This window comes from Diadema antillarum, unplaced genomic scaffold (genome assembly GCF_040938485.1).
Source record: "Diadema antillarum isolate AM-2024a unplaced genomic scaffold, OU_Dant_1.0 seq00001815_RagTag, whole genome shotgun sequence".
In the NCBI taxonomy this organism is placed as follows: Eukaryota; Metazoa; Echinodermata; class Echinoidea; order Diadematoida; family Diadematidae; genus Diadema; species Diadema antillarum.
The window spans coordinates 208,054-235,683 of NW_027272490.1; the positions used below are offsets into that span (position 1 = coordinate 208,054).

At 37.7% G+C, this 27,630-nt stretch overlaps 1 protein-coding gene across 1 annotated transcript; it reads right to left on the minus strand.

The window, feature by feature from the left end:
* Positions 1-2,766: 2,766 nt before the first annotated feature.
* On the minus strand, positions 2,767-27,594 carry LOC139712516 (dnaJ homolog subfamily A member 3, mitochondrial-like). Its single transcript, XM_071624330.1, has 10 exons — positions 27,408-27,594; positions 24,601-24,746; positions 23,640-23,723; positions 21,846-22,064; positions 20,977-21,129; positions 19,460-19,607; positions 17,277-17,470; positions 14,790-14,905; positions 8,643-8,740; positions 2,767-5,449 (listed from the first exon to the last, which is right to left on the minus strand). The coding sequence occupies exons 1-10, from the start codon at positions 27,592-27,594 to the stop codon at positions 5,301-5,303; spliced, it is 1,494 nt and encodes a 497-aa protein (XP_071480431.1). The 3' UTR covers positions 2,767-5,300.
* Positions 27,595-27,630: the final 36 nt, after the last annotated feature.

Below are 27,630 nucleotides of genomic sequence, written 5' to 3' on the forward strand. Positions count from 1 at the left end.
CACAGCTAAAGCCAGAACCATTTCTTTCTTTTTTTTTTTTTTTAGGTGATCCGAGTATCCTCTCGGATCACCTATTGTATCTGTACGGATTCTTTCTTCTTCTTCTTCTTCTTCTTTCTTTATTTCTCCCCAAAAGTTGTGCAGAGGTTAGCTCAGAAAGTACTCTGCCTATCAATTTCAAACTTATACCATGTATGTATCGTGTCCCAAAGACGGCAATCGAACTAAAATCAAAGTGATCAGTTGACCGTGACGTCACTATGACGTCATTATATGAAAACACATTTTCAGTCATATCTCATTAATGGAATGAAGTTTTTCAATGAAATTTACGTCACATATATTTCAAGTTATGCGCATTCTACTAATATTCTCAAAATTCACATTTTCTCTTGGTACGTGCGCGTACGCGCGCGTTGAAATATTTGTATGCTCAAATCGAGCTCAAATTTTTTTTGCACACGTTTCAGACCATTTGGAGCATTTTTTGAAAAATTGAAAAAATCGGACGGACGCGTACGCGCGCGCGCATATACGCACGCACAGCTCATATGCAATAGAAATTTCCCGTTTTTTCACACATATCGGCTGCCTGAAATGTCAAGCAATATTTCTACCAAGTTTCAAGTCAATCCGACTCAATATGACGTCATACGGGCCCGTCAAAGTTGAAATTCCGCGCGCGCGTCAATGGCGATATGCAGTACAACTATGCCAAAAAACTGCCAATTTTAAATCGGATTTTACTCGTCAGGATGGACGGTGACCCCCCATTTTCTATACATATTTTGAAAACTGATGAGTTGTACATGTCATTTCATGGGTTGGCAACGCTGACAAAATGATTAAAAGATATCAAATTTCTTAATAAAGTAAAAAAAGTAAATTTTCAAAATGACGTCATCAAATTTCAAGTTCATTCGAGCGTATCTCACTAGTCCTTTGTCAATTTTCACCCAGATTTCAGTATGATGTAGCTCATTTAATGTTCTTTCAAACATAAAATAACAGTGTTCTGATTGGATAACGGTATCACCTCGTAAAAATGGATAAAGTAATCTTGTCAAATTTGACCAGTTTACGTGTTATCTCTATGGGAGTGCAGTTTTTCTGGAAATGAAAATTGACATGACTATCTTTATCGAGCACTAGCTCACTTAAGCTTTGGTAAATTTCTCCCAGATTTTAATATGTTGTAGCTGAGACTTTACGCTACCGTAAGTGTGCCCTTTGTTTTTTCATACGATGTCAAAATCACGTCAAAAAATTGGGTTGAAATTCAGGCTTATCTTCGATGTATTGAGATATTTCTTTCTTTCTGCAACTTTCTTTGCAATAACTCAAGAAAAACGGCCTCTATCACTTCTATATTTTGCACATGTTTAGTTCATGTCACGTGAATTATTTCATAAAATAACAGCTACTTGATCGGACACCATCTTGGGTATGTAAATTAGGGTCAAAGGTCATAGGTGTTTCACCCTGTATCTTAGTGAATACATGTCTTATCTTTCCCATATTTTGCACACGCAAAGACCATGTTACAAGGATCATTTCACAAAATAATCACTTTTTACTCAGATGCCATCTTGTCTGTGCAAATTGAGGTCAAAGGTCATATGTACTTCTTTTTGTATCTTCGTTATGACGTGTTATCTCTATGGGAGGGAATTTTCTTTAATGTGAAAATTGACATGATTGTCTTTATCGAGCACTAGCTCACTTACCCTTCGGTGAATTTCTCCCAGATTTTAATATATTGTAGCTGAGACTTTGCGCTATCGTTTCATTTCCTTCATTTTTTCATACGATGTCGGAATTACGATAAAAAATTGGTTGAAATTAAAGCTTATCTTCTATGTATTGAGATATTTCTTTCTTTCTGCAACTTTCTTTGCAATAACTCAAGAAAAACACGCCCTATCACCCCCATATTTTGCACATGTTTAGTTCATGTCTCGTACATTATTTCATAAAATAACAACTACTAGATCGGACAACATCTTGGGTATGTAAATTAGGGTCAAAGGTCATAAATGTTTCATCTTGTATCTTAGTGAATACCTGTCCTATCTTTCCCATATTTTTCACACGTATAGACGATGTCGCGAGAATCATTTCACAAAATAACCACTATTTCATCAGATGCAATCTTGGGAGTGCAAAGGTGGGTCAAAGGTCATATGTATTCATTGCTGTATCTTCGTTATTCAGTGTATACAGAATTTGGTACCAAAGATGGCAGATATGACTCCCTTTTCTAAATGAGAATGCAAACATCACACGGCCAATGTCTCTAAACACAGATGAAACTTGTATGGTCATGCCTATTGCGATCGGGACTCGAATCATTGATAAAAAAAAAATCGGATCACCTTAATTTGTCAGTGATGACAAATTACAATCTCTAGTTTTTTTTGCTGTTGTGGTTGGGGGTGTTCTTCTTTTTTTTTTCTTTTTTTTTGGGGGGGGGTGGGGTGGTTGACAGCTGTATCAAATGTACAATTCATATGAGTATCAAAAGCGATGTTGCACAACCAATGTGTAAAATTTGGAACATGTGAATCATAGAGTTGGGAGTGCTTCTATTAAAAATTAGTACACACGGTCAGGTTTATAGCACACAGAAAGATCATACCACAATAGAAAATGCCAACAATATTCATAATGCCAGTCTCTTTCATGTGCAGGCAACTCCCGTTACAGTCAAATCCTCAGGCGGGCAGTTTTCTTTTGTTATATCGAAATTCCATCATATATAGCTGAATAAAAAAGCATGTAAAGATATATTAATGGTAATCGTAGGACCTGAATTCTCATTTCATTTTAACAAGAGTTCCATTATAATCATGTTCATTTTAACCAGAGTGCACTACACTTAAAAAAGGAAATACTGTTTTCATAATGACAAATAGCTGGCTTACAAATTTCCACATGTGACAAGACTTTTCTCTCACTAACAGCATGAAGAAAAACAGGGGAACTTTGACCACAGACCATTAACGAGTTTATGCAAGCACTTCTTCTAATTTAATAAATCAATAAATGTGTTTTAGTGTTATCTGTGCAAATATACACATTAATATATCACACAATGTCAACAGATACCTTGCCATGGATTAAAGTAATCATGTTTCTTCCACAATCTTGTACACTGTCCATTCTGAATGGTACTGCAATGAAAAACCTCTTATGAATTATGAAAGAGCATACAATTCTAGGAGGATTTCATGGTTTATTTGATCAAAATTAGTTTTGAAATGGTCGAGACATCCAGAAACAAAGAGGTCCTAATAAAAAGTGGGACATACCTTTTATTGTGACATCTCTGTTTTATTTTGTTTTTGGATATCTAAGCCATTTGAAAACAGATTTTCATCAAAGAAACTTTGAATCCTTCTTAGAATTGTGTGCTCCTTAATATTTCATAAGTGGTTTCCGATTTTCTCGCAAAAAGTTATAATCTGAATCCCCATGTCAACCAATTAATATACCATCCCTTTAGGTCGCACTATGACATATAATGGCACTCGATGTATAATGCTCAGGTGACATTAATGTTGGAAGTGAGGAATTCTTACTGGTATTCAGCAGTACAATGTACATGTTTACACAGGGTTTCTCATCCTCATGCATCATGGCTTACGCACTTGGTATGAACCATTTGTAATGCACATTAGGATACACAATGTACTTTTTGTCAATACACCGTAATGCTGCTGTAAGATGTCATTATCTTAAAATTTGGGATGTACACTGCACATACACAAGAGATTGGTGCATATCATTGCTGGGGTGACAAAATCTTGTATCTAAAATTTTGGTGAAAATGACTTTCTTTGATTAACCAGTACTGTACAGTCCCTTTAATGGCCAGATACACATAATTATTTCAGTGATGTCCTCTCCAAATCCTAGCTGTCTTACCCCAAAAATGAAGCCACCACGGCATGTCAACTGAAAGGCTATCCCATTTGATATAGTGCTTTGGCTGCCATGTTTTTTTTTGTTCTCCAGAACATTTGACATTTTGTAGATACGGGGTCTTGTCCCCCTCGCAACAATATGTATGCACTGCTGCCAGTCCATGTTAGTTGTAAACCGAAAAGCAGAAGTATTCGATCATGAGACATCAGATAATAAGGAAAACTTGGCAGTTCCACCTACACATCATTTTGTTCCACTGCAGCAAGAACTCTCATTAATTTATCATTATAACCAAATATAATCTGGTATGAATCAAAACATGCCGAAAGGTTAAGAAAGGAACACCAATTAAAACCAAGATACAAGGGACTGCAGGATGCTTTTTCTCTTTATAACAAAATTTACATTAGATGGGACGGTTGCTACATAAATAATACACATATGTAGGACTACACACTGATGCTACAAATCAAGCCCCACTTGCAGGTGAGAAATCTGTAATGATAGTGTGAGTTTGTGTCATGTCAAAAAGACAATATTGAATACTACTTTTGTAAACATATGTATTTCTAACCTCACATTACAAGCATTCACTGTTCATTATGATATGGTACTCAGTTTCTGTGGGTCTCCAGACATCCTGTGGAGAGAGAGAGATGGCATGGAGGATAGCTTCCAATGGCACGCTATCTATGGATTCTTACCATCCACATAGGAGTGGAGGCATCTGTTAATCATGGCCAAAGAATCAGTCACACACTTATGCCTAAGACTAATGCATAAATTGGTACTGTAGATGGTACACTACACCCCAATGCTACAAAAGGGAAACTTAGGACCAATACAGTAAAACAGTGCAGCAGGTGTTACCTCTCAAATTCTGGTGTACAATGAACATGCAATATGCTCCGCATGTTTGTGTATGTAACATATACAAGATGTTGTAAATCCTTGTAGCGTATGCACTGGGCAATTAATCATTTCACCTGTTCATTTGATCCTGTTATAACAAACAAAGCCAGTAAATGGAAATATCGCATGCTCTACTAGTGATATCATCTCATGCTTCCAATAGTTGGGTATTTCCAAAATAAGCTGGCTTTATTGAACAGGTAATGCCATTCACATTTGCATAAAATATGCGTACTAGGAAAAAATTCTTGCGATAATCACATCTCATTGTATTAAAGTTCAATATACTGGGATGTGCTTGTATCTCATTCAGCAAAATACACAGGGTGGTGTCTCCTGTAGATAAAATTGAATCTGCCAATGTGTAATCTGGTAGCAACTTTTATAGCAAATTACACAATGTTGTATGGCTGTACAGTAGCAGTTTAATTTGTCCATCTGACCATGCACTGTGATCAACTCTAGGATTTACGTGATCGCTTCGTATCATCTTCCTTCTCTGTGATGTCATCAGCTACTTTGGTGGCAAAGTCTTGTGTGTTGGGAGTGTTTAGGGCCAGGCGTATCCGTCCCACAGCTCCATTTGGATCATCTGTGACAATATTTGCACCTGGTGATACACACATGCAAAATATAAATATATGAACAAATGTTCAGAATGTCAAAAATGTGAGTTGTAGAATACTTTACGACAGCAATAGATCCTGACCACATGTAAGCCACGTATAACATGAAATGATTACTATCATGAAATGTTTTGATGTATGATTTGTAACCTGAAGTCCTATAATCCAATTATTAAGTGCTTTGTTTACTGTGAAGTACATTTAGACTTTGCAGAACATGAAAGGAATACTACATGTATACCATTAATCCACATAACATGGCTGCCTAGATGGCACTCTGATCAAGAATTCTAAATATGCTATTAATTCATAAAATTACATCTACAGAATAAATGAGGTAACACTAGAATAGCTCATGAAAAAATGTCACCACACCAGGAAACAGAATATTTTTCACTTGCTATCATACGACTAGCATTTAAAAATGACATAAACATAAATCACTCAGTTTGATTTTGGAAAAGAAAACAAGGTAACCGCAAACACTGAACATAAACTTTGGTATCCAAAAAGAATTAGAGCATTTGGCAGGAGAACCAAATGAGCCTGAAATGGCAGTCTGAGTAGTGCTCTTTCCCTTAGTGGCCTGGTACTTTATCCCTCAATAGAATTTAATGAAGGAAATAAGGAAAGAGTGGGCATGGAGATCAAATATGGCTGAGTTATCACTAGTCAGCGTAACCTGAAGAAATAACTTAACAAAGTTATTACATTTCTTAAATGGGTGAGTGATTGTTGCATATAAATTTCAGAATTTCTCATTTTTCCATCTTAATACGTCTTCCAAATCAAACTAGTGACAAGAACGGAACACTTGTCATACATGGGTGAGAGCAAGACGGGCAAACAAGGGGACAATGCAAACTGTACAATAAAATTCTGTTTCAAACACTGTCAGGATCAGACTGTATGGCTTCTTTTAGTGCAATGACTACTACTGCCTTACAGTAAACTTTGACGTCCATGTTCACATGACCAGCAGCAAATTTTTCTCATTTCTCTGAGTAGGAATCAGTGAGTAACAGGGGAAAAATTGAACAACCCACGCACCTTAACATATCTTGAGTAAAATGGAGAAGACAGAGCAAGGTTAATTGCCTCTGATTCTGTTTAGCAGTCGCCCAAAGAAACCCGGCTCGCTCTCCTCATCACTTTCCCCTAAAGGTTCTTCTTTTGATTTCTTGTCTGCATTGAATGGACCAAACACGAGAAAGGAATACAGCAGTAAGGAAAATTGTTCACCTTTCCAGAATGTCTTTCTCGAATGATATAAAAATAAGCCATGTTGAGAAACTGCGCAGTTTTACACTGTTTAAAAATACAACCACCAATTATCCAGGAAATGATTTGATCTGTTAATCCTCCAGATATCAAGTAAGCCACCATCTCATAAGTGAGCCAACTCATTCAATCATAGTTCTAATCTTCAGGTTTATGGCAGTACACTGATCAAAATCACCTCATTTGTGAGAGTCTGGCATCATTTTACATATGCCACCTATTGGTTTACTCCCTCAAATGTTTGATGTTGACTTACCTTGTGTACAAAATATGATTAACAGTGACAAACCAGTCACATTCTACCAAATGAATATGGCATCTCTATCAGTTATGGCCTAAAGCTACCAGAGCATAATCAATTCTGATGCTCTTTTTGTACATATCTAATTTTCTATCAATATTCTTCATCAGCAGTATATGATCTATAATTTTTTTAATCTATCATGACCTGGCATTTTGTCAACAGCATCATAGAGTCTACTGACAACTTAGGGAGGTTTGATTCAATTAGACTCTACAACAATTTTGCTAATATGGCACAGAATACTGCTTTTTGACATTAAAAATAACTAATTCCTTGATTCACTAAAATCCCAGAGCTGTTAGCATAATGAAACAGCTAAATGCTAAAAAATTATAGTTTTCAATAGAACTTCACAGAAAGCAGAACCCCTCAAAGGTACATTAATATGCTTGTTGTCGTTTTTTTATAAAAAGTAATTAATCACTTATCAGAAGAAATTGTGGATGTTCAAAGGTAACAGCTTCAACAAGTTTTCAGCAGAGCAGTATTAGGTATGGCTGAAGCACCAAGGACTATAACTGTGAGATGGTTGCACCTGATGAGCCCATCTGATGTACTGACGTACTAAAATTGTGCACCCATTTTGCGCATTGTGTTCATGGTTATCATTGTATTTCAAATTCATAAAGTGTGTACAGAATAAATCCACACAAGTATGCAAGCAACAGTAACATACTTTTCAATTGTAGTTCTGACCCCTGTGTACATGGATATGGCCAGGAATTGCATCAAGTTGCATTTTTAGGATGTTACACTATCCGCCCTAGTCCCAGGCCCTATTTCATAAAGCTGTTTGTAAAGTTACATATGACTTTACAAACGACTGGAATATGAAGTGCCAATATGTGAACCCATTTTTTAAATTTCCTCACGTTTTCACAAAGCACGACCGTACATGTATGTCAATATTTCATCTACACTGGGGCAAGAATACACTTTCAACTAAAACGTGCGCTAACATGTAAGAATAATTATTATCATCTGCAAATTTCAACTTTAGCTACTGAAATTAACAATGATCAGGGGCCGGTTTCATAAAACTTGTCATCAGTGACAACTGCCACATTTCTATGACAAATTTGCTCTCAGCCAATCAGATGGAAGGATTTCAGTAGCTTGACACAACTATGACAACCTGTCACTGATGACAAGTTTTATGAAACGGGCCCCAGGAAACCCACTTGGGTTGCTCTATTCCAGCTGTTCATAAAGTTGTGTGTAACTCTTCAACAGGCTGGGCAGCATTTGAGGCACTCAAAAATATTACCTAATGTAAATGTTTGTCTGCAAATCTCAGTATATTCCAAACCCACCCACGCAATATAAATGAACTTCCCCTGACAAACCCCAGTGTATACCCGAGCAACCCGGGCCAAAAAAACAAATTAATTAATTAATTAAAAAATCCCCACTCAGCTTGGATGCAAGTGGCTGCCATCCCTGCTTACCCAGGGGTTGGGACTATGATTGACAAGTGCATAAAAACAGTCCATTCAGCTTTTTATGGACTACTATGTCAAAATGTGAGTCCATTTCAAATGGGTCACTTAATGTTATGACAGAGGTTAAGGTAGTACTGTTGCTCCACTCACCATCCTGTGTCTTGCTCAGCCCATTGATGGTCCCAGTCACACCAGACTCTTCCTCAGCATATGCCATCATGAGAGCTTTCTGCTTGCTTGACAGAGACCTGGGCAAACATTATACAGTCAATAACCATCTCATCCCATTTCATGGAGAGACTGTTCGATCATTTGAATTACACTAATTGCAATTACCATAGCAACAGCTCTTTCATGCTTATCGCTAATAGCTTAGTGTCTTCATGCAGCCATAATGCCTATTAGCATTATGGGCTGCTATATAAGGTGGTCTGGCTCTACATCATTTTGTTCACATTAATTTGTCTCTAGCTATGTCCTTTGATAATTATTTTGCCAAATGTTCACCTTGCCCTTCTGAAAGTTTATCTAGAAGCTGAACGGGCTAGGAAACACTGAGACAAAAACAAAGTTATAGGAGAAATATTGTACAATTGAAGTCAAAATAAAAATTACTACATTTCTTTTTCACCAGAAGCCCATAGTACACCATACCATATGACACACATATTCACATAGGCATAGTCTCCCTAGATATTGGTAATTATTAACTTCTACTTCACAGATCTGCAGCTTTGTTTTTGCACCCATTCACACAGCATTGGTCAGACTGTGATAACATTCTTCTGTAATGGAACCACCTTGCTGAGAAGGCCACACTTTTATCATGATATTATTGTGTTTATACATTCAGCTTCCATTTTGTGCAGAAACACTTGTTTGACATTTTCAACAGGTAACACAAAACACATCCCTTGAGATTACTTCACTTCCATTAAATAATCCATCAAGAATGATGGTGGTACATTTTGCTAGATGACAATTACATGCTAACTTGGGCAATTCCGCAGTTAGAGGGACATGACCATAAAATTTCAATTTGTTTTTTTCCTTGATTTTTGTGTTTGACTTCAGAAAGAACACATTGATAATTCAGGAAAAACTATTTTTCAGGGTATCTTGATAGTTTTAGGTATTGAATTCACCAATTTTGAACAAGTAATCTTTCAGATTGAATTTCATCAGCAAAATCTCCATAATGGCAAAGAAGATAGCTAGTCAAGTTAAATGCCATTTTCTAGCCACAAATATTGAATTCATAGAGGCAATGCAGTGCTTTCATGGATAGATTAAGTAAAATCAACTTACATGTCTTCGAAATGCAAACATGTGTGCATTTCCCCAACCATTGGACAGTCATGTAACGTTACTAACCAAAAAGTGAAATTATTTACCTCCAGAGAGTATAAAGTGTCTATGAATGATAATATCTCAATTTTTCCTGCTGTGTCCAATGACTAACTGAAATATAAAAACAAGTATTAGTAATCATTATAGAAGTCAGAAATAACAGCAGTCAAAATGTGTAACGTTACTAACCACGTAACGTTACTAACCACAGCCTGTGTGTATTGTAACGTTACTAACCATGAAATAAGTGAATAAGACTCCAATGGACAGGTCCTGGTCTGGCAAAATTTTGCCTGATGATAGAGCCAGATGTCAAGTACAAGATTACGTGGTCATACAGTAAAAAGATATTGGCTTCTTTTTTTAGTAAATTAATTATGCAAATTTATGCATGAAATCATATTTTCACCTATAACTCCATAAAAAAAGACTGAAGGATTGCTAAATTTTTGTGTAATAGTTCCTCAAGACACATCAAACAATTTTCTTGCAAAAAAAAATAGCAAAATCAAAATCAGTTTCTTTTGTTTTTATTGTTTTGTTAATTTCTTATGTATTTTAGTGTTTTTTACCTTTTGTTTTCTAATTGTTTTTTTTTGCCAAAATTTGTTGCAGGCACTTTTTCAAGCTTATCTACATTACAATTGAGTAATTTCACTGGTCAAAGATTGAAACAATCTAATCAATATCAAATTAACGAAAAAACACAATTTGCATTGGATTTGCACACGATATCATAAATTTGAGCTGTGTTTAGGTCGACATGCATTTATGCAAAACATTACATAACTGCAGAATGGTGTACCCAGACGTCGCAACTTTGGTCTCAAAATATGCGGGAGACTTCAATAAAAAAAAAGTAATGGGACGATGCGGCAAAATCTTTGCGCGTTGCAGAATCGTGGCGGGAAATGTTGGGGGGGGGGGGGGGGGGTCTACAGCATTCGCATCACTACAGAAGGCTCACAAGGTGCACATTAAGCGATTTTTTATATTTTTTTTTAACCACTTCCCATGGGAAGGGGCAATTGATGGAATCTGTGGGCCAGCAGAGCATTTTGCATGGAAAGTAGTGTTAAAAACAATTGAGGCCATCACTTCAAATTTTCTGTCCCAATTTGAAATTATCATACAATGGTTTCTTGGGGTTAATTACGCTTCAGGTACAGCGAACAGACTTTTGTTTTCAGAACAATGCAGAGATTAGACATTCAAACTGGTCTAAAAGAAAAAAAAATACATGTCTCTAGACTTGAATAAACATGAATTCAACTAATACACTATATTATTTGAGTTAATGTCATATGACTTAAACTACTCTCACAATAATATAAAACATTGCATTATGCTGGATTCCTATTGTGCAATGACTACGCACACCACAATTGGCCATACACTGTACATACTACATACCGGTACATTAATTTTTGCTCTTTGATTTCTTTCCCCTTTATTAAAGGTACATACTCTTGATAAGGAACACATTAACTGTTTTGCTCAACAAAACAGGCTGCTTTTGTGAATTACTGTGAGTCATGATAAACAGTGATTGGCAAAGTTATGAAACTGTGGATATCACTTGACCTAGCCTTTAAAAGCGGTACTTTTTTTTAGTTTGTAATTTATGCAAACTTTCTTTCTAGTCTTTTTTAACATGTACACATACAATGGTACTATACTGCATGAGTTTGATGATTGAAATAAGAGTTTCATGTCTTATCTGATGTTTCTTAGCTTTAACTTTGCATTCTCATGGGGGAAGCATGTAATGATTTGAGTTAACACACAATTCTGTAATCACTGGACAAACCGTAACATTACTAACCGTAACGTTACTAACCATGATTTTTGTACTTAATTTTCAAACAAAGTTATAATGAGAAAGGATATTTGGGGTAGATATTGCCCTTAAAGCTACAAATGAAAAATAAGTGTTGATATATTTCAAGCTATACCAGTTTTAGCAAACTTTTTGTTCAAAGATGCTCATCAATTTTTTATGTCCTTTTTTTGTAACGTTACTAACCGGCATTAAAAGCAGACCTTTCTTCTAAAATAATTCATGAAATGATTTCATTCTTTGCTCTTTTCTAGGTCTACACTAGAATGATCTCTGGTGACATTAATGAGACTTCACATCCACAGATAGAGAAATGAGTCTAATCTAAATCATGAGAATGTCCCTAAAATGTAACGTTACTAACCGCAGAATTGCCCACTTGCATTTTGTCCTGCTTAGATGCAGACTGATGAAGATGGCATCAGTCTGCATCTAAGCAGGACAGAAATCAAATTGTCTCCTTGTTTTGCACTATGAACTAAGCTGATACAAACATTCCACAGTTGTTTGGCTGCCAACAGTCACCTCCTCAAGCTGTATTTACATTGCTCCTGATGAGCTCCTTACTTTCTTAAGCAGGCTTTTATGAGTGTGAGAGTGTGTGCAAATCTGTATGTGTGTGGGTGGGTGGGTGTGTTCCGTCTTACAGCATGGGCAGATGGCAAATTGCATCAATGAAACAATATAATACCATAAGCTTAGAATATGTCTTAAACAAGGAAAAGTAGAAATTACGCGGTGCGTAATATATGTCCCCGCCGGAAGTAGCATTTTGTAGCAAAATGTACAATATATGTCAAAAATCAAGGTCAAAGGTCAAAGAAGTCAAAGGTCAAAATTCTGTGTAGAAGTTTTGAAGCCCTCACCTTTCAATTGTGCCATCACATAAAGCAAACGGAATCGAAGTCGGGCTAGAAATGGCGAAGGAGTAGCATTTTGTAGCCAATGTACAACATGTCAAAAATCAAGGTCAAAGGTCAAAGAAGTCAAAGGTCACAATTCTGTGTAGCAGTTTTGAAGCCCTCACCTAGTGCCATCACATAAAGCAAACGGAATCGAAATCGGGTTAGAAATGGCGAAGGAGTAGCATTTTGTAGCAAAATGTATAATATAGGTCAAAGGTCAAGGTCAAAGGTCACAATTGAAATTCTGTGTAGAAGTTTCAAAGCTCCCATGTAGTGCTATCATATAAAGCAAACGGAATCGAAATCGGGTTAGAAATGGCGAAGGAGTAGCATTTTGAAGCAAAATGTACAATATAGGTCAAAGGTCAAGGTCAAAGGTCACAACTGAAATTCTGTGTAGAAGTTTCAAAGCTCCCATGTAGTGCTATCATATAAAGCAAACAGAATCAAAATTGGCTTGTAAATGATACAGAAGTAGCAAATTGAACATTTTGATCACACACGGATGCACAGACAGACAGACAGACAGACGGACGGACACACGGACACACATGCGTACGGAGCCCGTTTCATAGTCCCCTGCTCGAACTCGTTCGGCGGGGACAATTAAACATAGCAGTCAACCAGACCATAAAAAAAAAGACTTTTGTTCTTTATCTTTTGTAATGTTAGGACACTTTGCAGATGACTGTTATTATTATCATTTTCTCATTATTATTATTATTATTATTATTATTATTATTATTATTATTGTTATTATTATCATCATTATTATCATTATTACATGTATCATTATTATTATTATTATTATTATTATTATTATTGTTATTATTATCATCATTATTATCATTATTACATGTATTATTATTATTATTATCATTATTATTATTATTATTATTATCATTATTATTACTATTACATGTATTATTATTATTATTAGTAGTAGTAGTAGTAGTAGTAGTAGTAGTATTAGTATTATTATCATCATCATTATTATTCATTACTACTACTACTACTACTACTACTACTACTACTACTACTACTATTACTATCATACTATTATCATTGCTGTTCTTATATAATGCATTTAATACCTTTGGCAAGATCTCTATGTACTTTAGAGGAAAAAAGTTTCTTTCGGTTTTTTTTTAAAGTTTGTTGAAATGAAGGGTATCACATACAGATTCTCCCATGACGACCTAAGAACTCTCCTAGACTCATATCTTACATGAAACTCTGAGAGATATGAAGGAGCACTTTCGTGAAAACATTGGTACGCAATCAATAAGATCTTAAATTCAATACGTGATCTGATAGAAAGCCAATGCAATGCACGTAAGACTATGACACAAGAGTAATGCTTTCAGACCAAGTTTCTATTGCTACAGTGCAATCTATGATGCAATGAATGCTGTGATATGTCACTTCTCCAAGTAGCTGTGCTCTAAACTTAAAGGAAGCCAAAACCAACAGAGAAATATGGATTGAGTGAAAGCAGCAACATTTGTATAGCACGTCAGTGAAAGTTTGAGGAAAATCGGACAATCAATGCAACAGTTATGAAGTTCAAAAGTTTTGGTGTTGGAACCACTGGATAAGGAGACAACTTGAGTTTATGACAGCATGTGTGGACAACGATATAAAGAAAATATAAAGAAAATTCAACATGCTTTCACTTTTCTAGCACTTTCAGAAAGCAGGGGGAATGATTACTGCCCTTAACATATGACAGTATCAAGTTGAAGGAATGTATAACTTTCATGAAAAAAGAATTTTTGTGGAATTCTCTTTATATTTTCTTTATATTGTTGTCCACACATGATGTGATGAACTCTAGTAGTCACCTTATCCAGTCATTACAACACCAAATTAATAACTTTTGCATCGACTGTCCGATTTTCCTCAAACTTTCACTGATGTGTTTTCCTATTAAATGTTGCTGCTTTCACTCAATCCACATTGCTCTTTGGGTTTTGGTTTCCTTTAAAACAAATAAGTACCACATGAGACCCGCATCTTTCATAAAATGTTGCAATACATCTTACTGCACGGTTTGACTTTCTATCCAATCACTTTGCATAGTCTCTGTTCAAGAACCTAAAGGTTTGTTTACAGAGCGAGGGTATTTCCCTTGAACAAGTATAAAAATTATATGTTTGTTGCATGACAAACTCCGAAAAGTACGACTTCACTTTAACTTACGTGGGGATCTTGATCTTGACATGGACATAATGGTCACCATAACCATAGCCATTGACTCTGCTGATACCTTTCCCTGGCAGTCGTATCCTGGCATGTGACTGGGTGCCTGCTGGAATCTGTATGAAATCAGAGCAAAAGAGGACAAATATTGCATCCCCAGTATGAGATATGAAGTTCACAGAGACTTCTTCTTATGTAATCTTTAAAAAAATAATTGATATCATATACATCAGGACTAAAAATGACACTGGCAAAAACATTTATGAGATTATTGATAAGACATTCATACGGTAGATACTGTAATTTCCTTGTTGCTTACTAACACTGGAATTTTTAAATTTGAATATGATATAGAATTACGGGTTGTTGTTGTTTTTCTCCACGGGTAGTTCAAGGGAGGCAGTCCTGAGATTTTCACTGTACTAATAATTAAGAAGAGTAAAAAATATAACCTTTCACCGGTTTATACGTGTGGAAATTAAAAACTGTCTCCGTACGCGATTTTTGAAAAATAATTCCTGCAAGCCATTGTGTAAGAGCCTGCAAAAAGATGCTATGTCATTGATGCCCTACTCTCAAGTTGACAGCCGTGCCTCTAAAAACCAATTTAACCCGTTGAAGACGGTTTGATTTAGCTACAACATGCATTTCCCATAGACACTTGCCCGAGTATACTCAGGACTCGTCTTCAACAGGTTAAGTGTTCAAATGATCAGTTGTAATTTTATCATAAAATGTGAAAATATGTCATTTTATTATTTCAAACAAAATATTTCAAGCTTAGTTATATATAATTCATGTAAATTAATATTGTAAATATAAATTCATACATATTCTAAAATCAAATATACCATGTATTTGACATCAAATAGGCATGGTCCTTTTCTAGCTTCTCTCCGTGTTGCATACTACTTTGCGTACAAACCACTCTCGCGCGCGAATTCTTACCATACTAATGTACACAGTACTCCATCTAGCTGAGTTTGGCGTTCAGACCGAAGATTACCTGGGCATAAGAGACTCAAATTCTTCAAAGGAAATATTGTTTCTATCTCGATATTTCTGTAAGTACTCAGATATCAAACGTATATGACTTCTACCGGGCAGGGTAAAAACAGGGGACCGCAGGAATATGATTTCGCTCCACTTTGCCATGCAGGTCCAGTCGGCACTTGCAGTGGCACTGTACTGCAGTCAAACCCCAGCTGCAGCCCCACCGTAAATGACACATAGCTAGCCACCTTCCTTTCCTCGGTTCTCTTCGAAGTCGATGCTTGAGGTGTTTCTGTTTTATAACTCATATGAGCAAATATGGTCGGGATTGCATCTGGCTAGCTTCAGTTTTCTCGGCTTGTAAGCGAGGGCCACAGCCTGCCTGTCCACGTCAAAACATGCTTCTCAAATGGTCCTCGCATAGGCCTAACGTTACAACACAATATCGAGAATGCTTTAAGTTTTTATGTTCGGCTTCATTGTACCGAGATTTCTCAACCATACAGCGCACCTTTCACGATCCTTTTGTGGGTCTGGGATGGAAAAAATGATTTTCCTGGGCAATTTTCTCTACGATTCGAGCAAAATACTGCTTGACACATCGCCATCGGCATGATGAAAGATAGCCTTACAAGACGACGCCGAATGTGTAGAACCGTTTCTATGCACGTACATGTACTGGAACATAGCCTACTACTGTAAACAATATAACTGCATGCGCAGCGACAGGGCTGCGCTGTGATAGACTGTAAATGCACGAAGGGCAAACGCAACTGGGGTATCTACCGTAGACCTGTAGTACTGTAGTACTGTCCATAAAGGTACTGTGCGAATATACAATACGCAATACATACACACACACACACAGAGTACGTAAAAACAACGTCAAATACTAGTAGCCATCGCCTTCTTCATGCATCCGGGTAACAATTAACGTACGCATAACGAGCAGAACACGGCTGGGAAGAGTTGTGCCTCAGTGACATCGGACTCTCCGCCAAGACTTGCTCATTAGCATATTCACCATGCGGATTCACACTTTTTCAACAAAAATTTATGAGCTTATTTGGTGATTTGAAAGTTTGTTTTTTGTGAAAGTAGTTCATTGAAGGTACCACAACAACATATTTTTTTAGATTCGTGAGGACTGCCTAACTTTAAGAATGTTTGTAAGCCAGCAATTATGGGACCGACAGCCTTAAAGTTCCCTTTGAAAGACTAGGCAATGAGGATAAAGTGCTTTGCCAAAGGGCTCAACTGCTGCAGCCAGGGGAGTTGAACCTTGGACTTTGTGAGTGAGAGTTTACAGTCTTATCCCCCAGAGCCACAAAAGTTTCTGCTTTAGTACACATCAGCAATGAAAACCTACGATGGTTTGAAAATGGTTCTCTCACACAATGCACATTTAGACAGAATACTGGGAAGGGAAATCTTGGTGATTTATAATCCCACTATGAAGTACACAACGACCATGTTCAACATGGTAGGACTCACATCTAGTGTTATGGTGTCATAAATGCCTCTGATTTTCACGGTGCCTCCAAGCGCGGCTTGAGTGAAACTAATTGCTGCATCTGAGTGAATGTCGGCCCCCTCTCGCCTGAACTGGTTGCTCCTGGCGACACGGAAGGTGATGAAGAGCTCCTGACTACCAACGGGCATTCTCACTGTCTGTCCATCTTCAATGCCTGGTGAACAAGTCAATTGTGTTCAGACAGATGTGCATTAAACTAGAGCACTCGCAATCAACACATGTATCCGCAAACCCGTCTCCCATACCCCATGTGGATTACTTTTTAGGCCAGATAAATGTTGTATAATATGGCAACTGTCACAGGATACAATAAAATCTGACGAGAAATGAGGCTAGTATATGTAGCACATACGAGAAATATGACATGCCATCCTATAAAAGTTTGAACAATGAGAGCGCTGGCAATGAAAACTTTCGTTACCTAGAATAACTCCCCATAAACCTCCATAGCAAGTTTGAATAAAATCTGACAAGAAATGTGGTTTATACAGCATATATGTAAGAAATGTGACATGGCCTCCAAGTCAGAACACTGAGGGTGCTGTAACTACAAACTGTTGTGTCCATCATGTAGAATGACCACCCATACACCTCTTTAGCAAGTCTGAGTAAAATCAAGTTGCAATCAAGTTATTGCCTAAATAAGCATGCATTTTTGCAAATTTTGACATGATCAGGGTGACATTTGACCCTATAAAAGATGGAATAGTGAGGGCAGCATTATCAATAGGTGTAGGTGAATAGATTTGACTATGATACATTTACATATCAAATTTGAAAAAAATCGGTCAAGAAACAAGGCCAGCGTCGCACACACAAGCAGACCCTGTTAAATCTACCTTTTCATGTATAAAGACGGAACAAGTGAGGGCGCCACCACCTTAATTTCACTATAATGCACCTTTTTGCCAAATTTGAAGAAAATCTGATAAGAAATGTGGCTGATAGAGCACACAAGAAATGTGCATTAGCATCCAAGTCAGAACACTGAGGGCGCCGTCACCACAAACTGTTGTGTCCTTCCTTCATGTAAAATGACCACCCATACATCTCCTTAGCAAGTCTGTATAAAATCCAATGAGTAACGATCAAGTTATTGCATAAATAAGCACTTCTGCAAATTTTGACATGATCAGGGTGACCTTTGACCCTGTAAAACGTGGAACAGTGAGGGCAGCATTATCAATAGGTATAGGTGTATAGATATGACTGATACATTTACATACCAAATTGAAAAAAAAATCGGTCGAGAAACAAGGCCAGCGTCGCACACACAAGCAGACCCTGTTAAATTTACCTTTTCATGTATTAAGATGGAACAAGTGAGGGCGCCATCACCAAAAACAATAGGCTTCTTTGCCTTACCATAATACACCTTCATGCCAAATTTGAAGATGATCAAAGAAGAACTACAGCCAGTAGAGCGCTCACAAGAAAATCTCTGCGGCGGACGCGGCGCAACGAGGCCAAATCCATAGTACAGTGTATCCTCCGAACTCTGTTCGGGGGATACAACTATGATTTTTCATCTTTTCTTATCCATCAGTTTACGATGTACAATGTATTCTTAGTATGCTGATATATTGTGGTTTAAAAAGTTAACTAATTTTCATAGCCCTAAAAGTAACAGAAAAAAAAAAATCAGTGGAATGGGACTTCCAACAAAATGAAATGAAGCCAACGATATACAAATGTACATACATACATACACACATACATACATACATATGTACCTACAGACATATGCATGTATATAAATCATCATGTAAACTGCGAAGTCAATTAAAGGTTAATGGTTAATTAATCCAAAGATCTATGCCACACATAGCATAATCTTATCATGTACTGTACTGGGTGACTGGGTGACTGGGTGACTGGGACTGTGCAGCATGACTCATTCCTTCATGTTTAATCATTAAGACACAGCTTTAATATAGATAGCTGAAATACAATTGGTTGGGCCCTACCATTCTAATCCTTTCCCCACCCCAATCTTTATTTTTTTTAAAAAGGCAGGAAAAAATAATAACAAAACACGGATGTCAGTCCTCGCTATATGTCACTATAGTCTTTTAATGAATTACATTGAAGTAATTATCTGGTAAATATCAAGTATCTTTTGACATCTTTATGACTGGCTTACCAGCTGGAACTGGCACTGTGACTTTCTTCCGCTGCAATGTTTGCCCAGCCCCTTTGCACATGATACATGGAACATTGATGATTACACGAGTGCCACGGCAACGCCGACATGTGGTCCGCATCACAAATGGTCCGGTGTTAATAGTTTCCTGCAAGGTTAATTCAAAGTTAAAAACAAAGTGCATAATCAATCTTTGTCATTAATCCTATACATATCATACACTACAGCAACAAAAAAATATCTTTGTAAAAAGTATCTCCTTAACTCTTTTTGCTTAGACTTGCACTATGACCCTAATGACAATTGATATGAGTTACTAAAAAAAAAGATTATCATCCTGCACAAACTTTCAGAAATAATCTTTAAATAACATGGCAAAGTATTATCATAATAAGGAGCCTTCGGAGTAACAAACGTAAGAAACAAACCTTTGGAATAGCGAACTGTAACCGAATCCTACGCCATCATTTTCTATGCATATGTGACAATACAAACAACTTTATGCTCTCTTTTAAATGTAATACTTAAACCAAATTGAAAAGGTACCATCCCATTTCATGTAGCTTTCCAGTGTGTGATTTGTATTCAACAAGTATTATGATATATGCGTGGCGTCCTTGTTTTTGCTATTATTGTATTTGTTCGGTTATAACGAAATTTTGTTATAACGTAAGAAAACTGCCGGTCCCGAGCATTTCGTTATAACAGGAGTGCACTGTATATATACTTTGATATGTTAGATTACTTTCATTTTGTTGCCTCCTCCTGGTACACCTTTCAGGGCTCACTGTTTGCTCAGCCCCCTCCAACCCCCCCCCCCCCCCCCCCCCCCCCCCCCCCCCCCCCCCCCCCCCCCCCCCCCCCCCCCCGTTCCCCTTGCTGTTGCTTTTTCACTCTTTCCCTTTCTTTATCCCTCTGGTGCTCTGTATCATCTTTGATGTTGCCTCCCTCTTCATCCTTTTCCTTCAATGGTTGCCCCCTTGATCCTCATGATCATTACGGACCCTCCTCTGCCATTTGTCTGTCCACCCTCCTGCTCTAATCTCCTCCATTTACCTGTTGGGCTCCTTGCCCCTGACCTCCCACCCTCTCCTTTGTTTTCTTTGTTCTGTGTACCCAGCCTGTCCCTGACTGTTCTTGTTGTGTGAAGTCCTTATATGTGATTGCTTTCCCTGCTTGTTTGTCATTTTGCCTCTGACAAAGATTCTGCTAGGATCGAAAGCTCAGGCCCCTTTTGACTACATTTTACTCCATTGGCTCGCCTTTATTGGATAAGCAGTTTTCAGCAGCTTTATTTGCTACACTTATTTCATCTCTTATATGCTCTTAATCAAGCAGAGTTGAAAAATCCACATTCGTCAGCAATGTATTGTATCTTCTCGTAAGGTACGGTACCGATTGTCTTCTCCTCAATTTCCTGAAATGTCTTTTTGTAGCTGAGAAATTCCCCCCCCCCAAAAAAAAAAATGCAAACCAGGTAATCAGATATCCCCAAATCTAAATCGTGTTTTTCTAACCTGTCCCGTTCCATTACACTGGTGGCAGGGGGATGACTTGGTGCCTGGTTCTGCCCTAGAACCTTTGCAGCGTTGACAGGTGTCCTCAATGTTGACCGTCACCTCCTTGTTGACACCACGCGCTGCCTCACTGAATGACAAATCCATCATCACCTGGGTACACATCAAAAATTATTTATATAGTAAAAATATTGAATAACCTTCAGTTTTAAATTTCCTCTATCAAGATATGCGCAAAGGAGGGAAGAAAAAAAAAAGCAGTGACCTTAGCCTTGTACTACTTTAAATTCATGGTACTGATTTTTGTCTTTTTCTGTTTTTAAACGATTTCTAACCTTCCTCAAAAGTTTTCTGTACATTCCTAGATTAGGGTACAGCATATCTTTATCTTATTTTATTTTTTATTCTTCGCACAAGTTATGTGACATTTGGCCTTTCAAGATTATTGCAAAATCTAATCAGCAGATGTACACCTCATGTATTGATTTTCTCAAATCGTAATAATGAGATGCAAGATGAACAACAATTCTAAAAACATGACTCCGCCAGACACCAACAAACCAAAAAACCAAAACCAATATATGGGTGGGACATTTACACACAAGTAAATTCAAATACCATAGTAACATGTCTCATTAATACAAAAAGTCTTGACTTCCAAACAATTCTTTTTTTTATCTTTAATTTTACCTCTAGAACTTTAAAATTTGAATATTGATATTTCTTCTTTTTTAGGCAAATCACCTTACTTTTGCATTATCTTGACAAATGTAACTTTATCAGGGTACCATCACAACATATCATTAGTTTCAGATCAAATACAAATGGGAAGTGTCACATATTCATGGTAAACAATGACCAGCACATACCTCATGTGCCCTGTTGAATCCCCCAAACACAGATTCATCAAACATGCCACCTCGGTCAAAGGCCTGGTTACCAAAGATTTTTCTGAAGAGCTCTTCTGGGTCTAAATTGGTCTGCTGCCACTGGCCCTGGAAACCTCCAGCACCACCCATGCCACCAGCCCCAAAGCCTGCCTGGCCTATGGTGTCATACTCTTTCCTCCTGGTGTCATCACCCAAGACCTATGAGAGTAGATCAACAACATATGACTCTTTCAACAACAACAACAACAAAAGTTCCACAAACTCTAAAATTCATCTTTCCAAACAGTGATGTACACATAACATAACAAAAACAGCAACAGCAACCATTGCAATAGTGTCTTTGTGAACTGCAAATAAGTACCACACATTATATTAAATTTAATATGAGATCGTTTCTGAAGTCACAATTATCACTGCTTTCACTTTATTTGTACTGTTGTTCACTTATCTCTAAGCAAATGGCACTTAGAACTTGAGCCATGTACCAAGCTGCGATGTTCAGTCACTAGTAGAGCACATTTGTTATGACTGGCAAGCAAATATAAATAAAACCATGGATGGCAAAGCAGGCCAGAATAAAGACTTCTTTATAATGACTGGACCAGTTGCTATCTACCTACACCAATTAATTTGTATTCAGCCAAATTACCTCAAACTGAGGTGAATGGGAAAAGACACTTTCATGTGACATCCAATCCTTTTTTTCTTTTCTTTTTTTTTAGTGGAGAAAAACAAACAATCTAGAAAATGAACCTCAGGGAAAAAACAAGATCTACATTTACACTGTGAATGCCAACAAATCAAATAACGATTTATCAAAAACAAGTAAGATAACAAATGCAGTTCTTTGCAAATAGAAAGCTTTGTGGCTACATGTACATAACCAAATGCAAATCAAAGCATGCTGACACATATTTGCCGGGTTCACACGTACAAAATAGCGGGATGATGATAGCGCTCCTTATCTCAAGATTTTTTGCAACCGTTCACACGCACCAAATTAGCGGGATAGCGATCGCGCTCGGAATCTCGAGTTTTTTGCAACCGTTCACATGTACAGAATTATCCCGCTGATTGCCGATCGAGATGACATCAAGGCATGCAAACTTGGTCACACAGCGCCCTTCTCTATCACTGCCGGCGCGCTTCTATTTGCCCATTGTTTTTTGCGCGTCAGTGGTGTGGTTCGCGCACTGTTGTTGTGGTGCGCCAAAGAGGTGAAGGACCTCTTCGCAAAGGCCTTGCTGTTGTGATGTGCGCACTGCTTGATGGGATATAAAAACTCGAGATTCTAAACCCGACTGTTCACACATACCAGCGCGGGGCCAATTGGGGCTAATTGGTGTACGTGTGAACCCCCCTAGTGGATGTAACCACTTGCCAAATACCTTGTGTATGTGTGGTAGAAAATTGGTACTGAATGTAGAATGGATCTGGTGGAGATTTCAGTTATCATTTAATTCATATCCAAAATGCAGCAGTCATTCAAACTGCAGGTATACAATGTATGACAGCAACCTTGGGCCAAGAAACTGCATTACATTTCAATTAAATATTGAATGCTATGCAGACCATTCTCTTCTTTTTTTTTTTCAAATAAGGCACTCCACAGATTTATTGCAAAATAAGGCTGGATCAACAACATTTGAAACCTTATTTCTGGAGAAATCAAATTATGAACAACATTATTCTCAACCACAAATTGCCCTAGTGCAAGAAATAAATTCATTTCATTTGTACGATATATACATTTGTACGATATACAGTTCGTACCTCATATGCCTCAGCAACCTCAGCAAATTTTCTTGAGGCATCTGGATTCCCTTTATTCCTGTCTGGATGGTATTTCTTCGCCAGCTATTCAATTAGTAAACAGACATAAAACTTTCATTTAAAATATTCATTCTACACAGGAGGTTTGTTTTAAATGGACAGTGGTTCGGCACTTAAGTTGTAGAGATGCACAGGCATATTCACAAAAACCACTCTATTTGAATGGATGGATTTTATCACTGAGTTCATATACCTTGTACAGTACAATGCTCATTAATGATCATTGCAAAAACAATATTAACAAATTCTTCAAATAACTCAACAATGCAGGACATAAAATAGTATGAGCAAAACTGATCTTTAAGGCATCTGCAGGATGAACCCTATCACACAAACAACTGGCATATTCATCATTTGAACACAACATTGAACATTAGACACAATTGCTCAGAGATTCTTTCCTTTCTTCTTTGCCTGTTTTTCATAATAACTGAGTCATAAAGTGATGGTTTTGTGTAAGAACAGACAAATTAATATTGTCAAATTAATACAATGTTTGATAATATGCTTTTCATGTGGTGTGTCAATCTTGTTGATGTACATTCCACAAGAAAACATTAAAGGCTCATTCACGGGTTTATGACATCACCTCAAATACATAGGGGAGCCAGAGGATAAGACTATTCAGATCTACTAGACCAAGGCACAAATATTCAAACTTGAATGATACACCTCTTAACCACAACCACCACCTATAATTATATATGACAAGCACAATAAAACCCAAACCAACAACAAAAACCAGCTAACAAGCAGGAGCATAGGCCATGTTTCAATTATCCAAGTGTTGGGATATATGCATTCAGTTTCAGTGTACATGACCGAAATAATTTGCATTGAGAAATACAGAGTATTACCTTGAATTTTGTCACCACTAATCAATGCTTCTAATAAATCTCACCTCATAGTATGCCTTCTTGATTTCTTTCTGTGTTGCTGTCTTTGGAACACCAAGCACTTCATACAGATCTTTTTTCCCTGCTAGAACGGCACTGCTTGTATGTATGTCACGACAGGAGACATTAGTTTTGATAGGATGGAAGCTGACTGCATGAACAAAAGAAAAAAAAAGAGTAAACCATCAACATTTGCCATCATGATAAAGTTGTCATACAAGTTCATACATAGAATCTAGTGTGTAGAATATTTGTCACATATAGCAGCTCTAACAGTTCCAAGAATCATTCAATTACACTGTAATTCTACCCAACCTAGAAGCTTCAGTATATAAAGCAGTTGCAAAGCTCTTTTAAAATATCACTGTAAGTGAAATGAAGATCCTTTCCAAATTGTTAAACTTGTACATTGTAACTTGCCTTATGCTTGCCAACTAATTTGACAACCAATTTATGACTAGTGCAGTCAGACACTAGACCTACAGACATAATTACAATCGATGAATTTGAGCTACAATTAATAAAGTTCTTCTATCGTGTCATACACATATTCTAGATGGATATGGATTGTTTGGTTGGTACTACTAGTACTACTATTCAGTGTTAATGTTAGTATCAACAGTACAAATTATGCACTTGTCAATGTATACATGACGCACCCCACTACCCCCCGACATGGGCGCGTCATGGTCATTTTTTGACTGACCACACGGGGTTTTTGACGGACACCACAGTCACTTTTTTGACAGACAAAATGCTACAAGTGACGTACACCACGGTCACTTTTTTGACGGACAACACGTTGAAAGTGACGCACACCTCGGTCACTTTTTTGACGGACATCCTCGGTACATTTGACGCACCCCCGTAAATACTGAAACGATTTTTGCATACGTTTTATTCAAGCAATTTCATTTTCTTTTGGTTCGTAAACATAATTTGTAAAAGTTTCGGCAAGTTTCCCTTACCATGGCCCTGTAAGCACCGTACCGTCATTCACCGTACATCACGCTGCTGCTACGATATTCCGTACAGTAGTATGTATTCTGTGCATGCAATCCATACATGACAATCACATGTGTGCAGATGCGCTGTGTGTGCACGGCCATTGCTAGTGCGGTGGATGCATACTGCTGCAGCGCAGGTACACACCACGTCACGGCATTCCCGCGAGTAACTACATACAGCCTAGTCGCTGTACGTAGAGATTCGCACAGCTAACAGCGTCGCGCGTCTGATCGGGCTATCCCACGAGCAGAAGATGGCATGCGGCAGGCAGTTTCTTCTGCTGCCGCTTCTTTTACTGTCAAGAATTTGCCTTTGTCACCACAGAACATTATTTAGACGCACATTGTATTGGAATGTAAACGAACTTTCTTCGATAGCAATGTGTGTTGGTGTTGCAATCGCAATATGCAATAGGCACTAAGTGTTCGACAGTAAAGGTTGGACTAAGTTGTTACATCGCTGAAGAGTCCCTGGTTTGAGATTGAGTTTGCATGATTTCATGGGTTTGTTGGAGGGAAAATGTAAGGAGAAAGGGTGGCTTTTAAATTATTTGCTTGCCAGATTCTGGCAAGCATTTTCCCCTCTTATTCCAAAATGCTTCCCGACTTTGATTTTCACTTGCCGCGGGAAAGCGCTCACTGTAATTTCACTCGCGGTACGTGTATCCGGTACTGGTAGCGTGCAATGCATGCAGTTTTCCATAGCCAAGTGACGTACCATGACGCACTCCTCGGTTCAAAATAATGCGTGTTATTTTCCATAGCCAAGTGACGTACCATGACGCACCCCTCGGTCAAAATTTTGACCGACAATGATGGGATTTTGACGCACCTCTCGGTCAAAAATTTGACGGACAAAGCTGGTAAAATGACGAACACCTGGGTCACAAATTTGACGGACCAAACGAGGAAATGACGCACCCATGTCCGGGGGTAGTGGGGTGAGTCATTACATTGACAAGTGCATTATGCACAAGTACTTTTGTATCCATGTAGTAGAAACAAGTGTACATTTCAAATTCTACATAACCAAATTCCATCAAAATCACAGGAAATACTAAATACTCGATAGTACATTTCCAATCTTTCGTGCAAATTTACACCGAAAATCCAGCTGTCAATCCAGTTTACCAAGAGCTGAAATGAGTATAAATCAATGTAATTCTATAAGTAGGCAATGATTATGGCAAGTTGATAGAAGTCGGTTGTGAAAAGTTTGTGTGTGTGTGTGTGTGTGCGCGCGCGCACGCTCCATGAACTGCATTTCTCACTCGACTTCTTTCAACTTGCCATATTTGAACAAAGATTTTAACTTCCAGTTTGAGTTACTTGAAAAATACATTGCCTATCATTTAGCTGAACATTACATGGCTAATTTCTCAGCTTTAGCACAAAGGCAGCATACAGCATCACTAACAAAGGCAAAGACTTTATTGTTTTGAACAACCAACCACATGAAACTAGTACCTGCCAATTTAATGCTTCAATAAGTTCAACAGCTAACATTACAATTTGATACAAATGGTTGATCAGGATGCGATCAGCACTATAAAAGAGCACCCCAAAAACAATTTTTAAAGTCCCTAACCAGAAAGTGGGCACACACACACACACACACACACACACGTACACACACTCCAGCCAGATACAAACTACAGTATCACACCATAGCATAAGCTTTAGACTAGTATAAATCTAATTATATCTCGGTTTTGTCAAACTCAAAGAATGGTATAAATTTGAACATAACATCGTTTTGAGCACATGGGACTAGCTCCAACAAGCATGCATTCGATATAACTTACCCTTGCTCTTTGTCATTAACGAGGAGGTAAACCGCGGTGAGTTTCTTGCAGACGTTGCTAAATTTCTGGAAGTTACAAATATACAAGTTTGGCAGGTTCTTTGACGGTTGACTTCTACTTGGGCGAAGATAGCACGCAACAACATCGGGGAGGTCCTCATGCACCGCAGCGCAACGGCAGCAGCCATGTTGAAATGTCGTAAAGGCCAACAAGTAGGAGATGT

Bases quoted from the DNA above. Each gene is read 5' to 3' on its own strand.
- LOC139712516 (XM_071624330.1), bottom strand. From the start codon at position 27,594: ATGGCTGCTGCCGTTGCGCTGCGGTGCATGAGGACCTCCCCGATGTTG. The intron at 23,724-24,600 runs GTGAGATTTATT...CTAATTGAATAG, and splicing joins TCAAGAAGGCATACTATGAG to CTGGCGAAGAAATACCATCC. The intron at 21,130-21,845 runs GTATGTGCTGGT...ATGTGTACCCAG, and splicing joins GATTCAACAGGGCACATGAG to GTGATGATGGATTTGTCATT.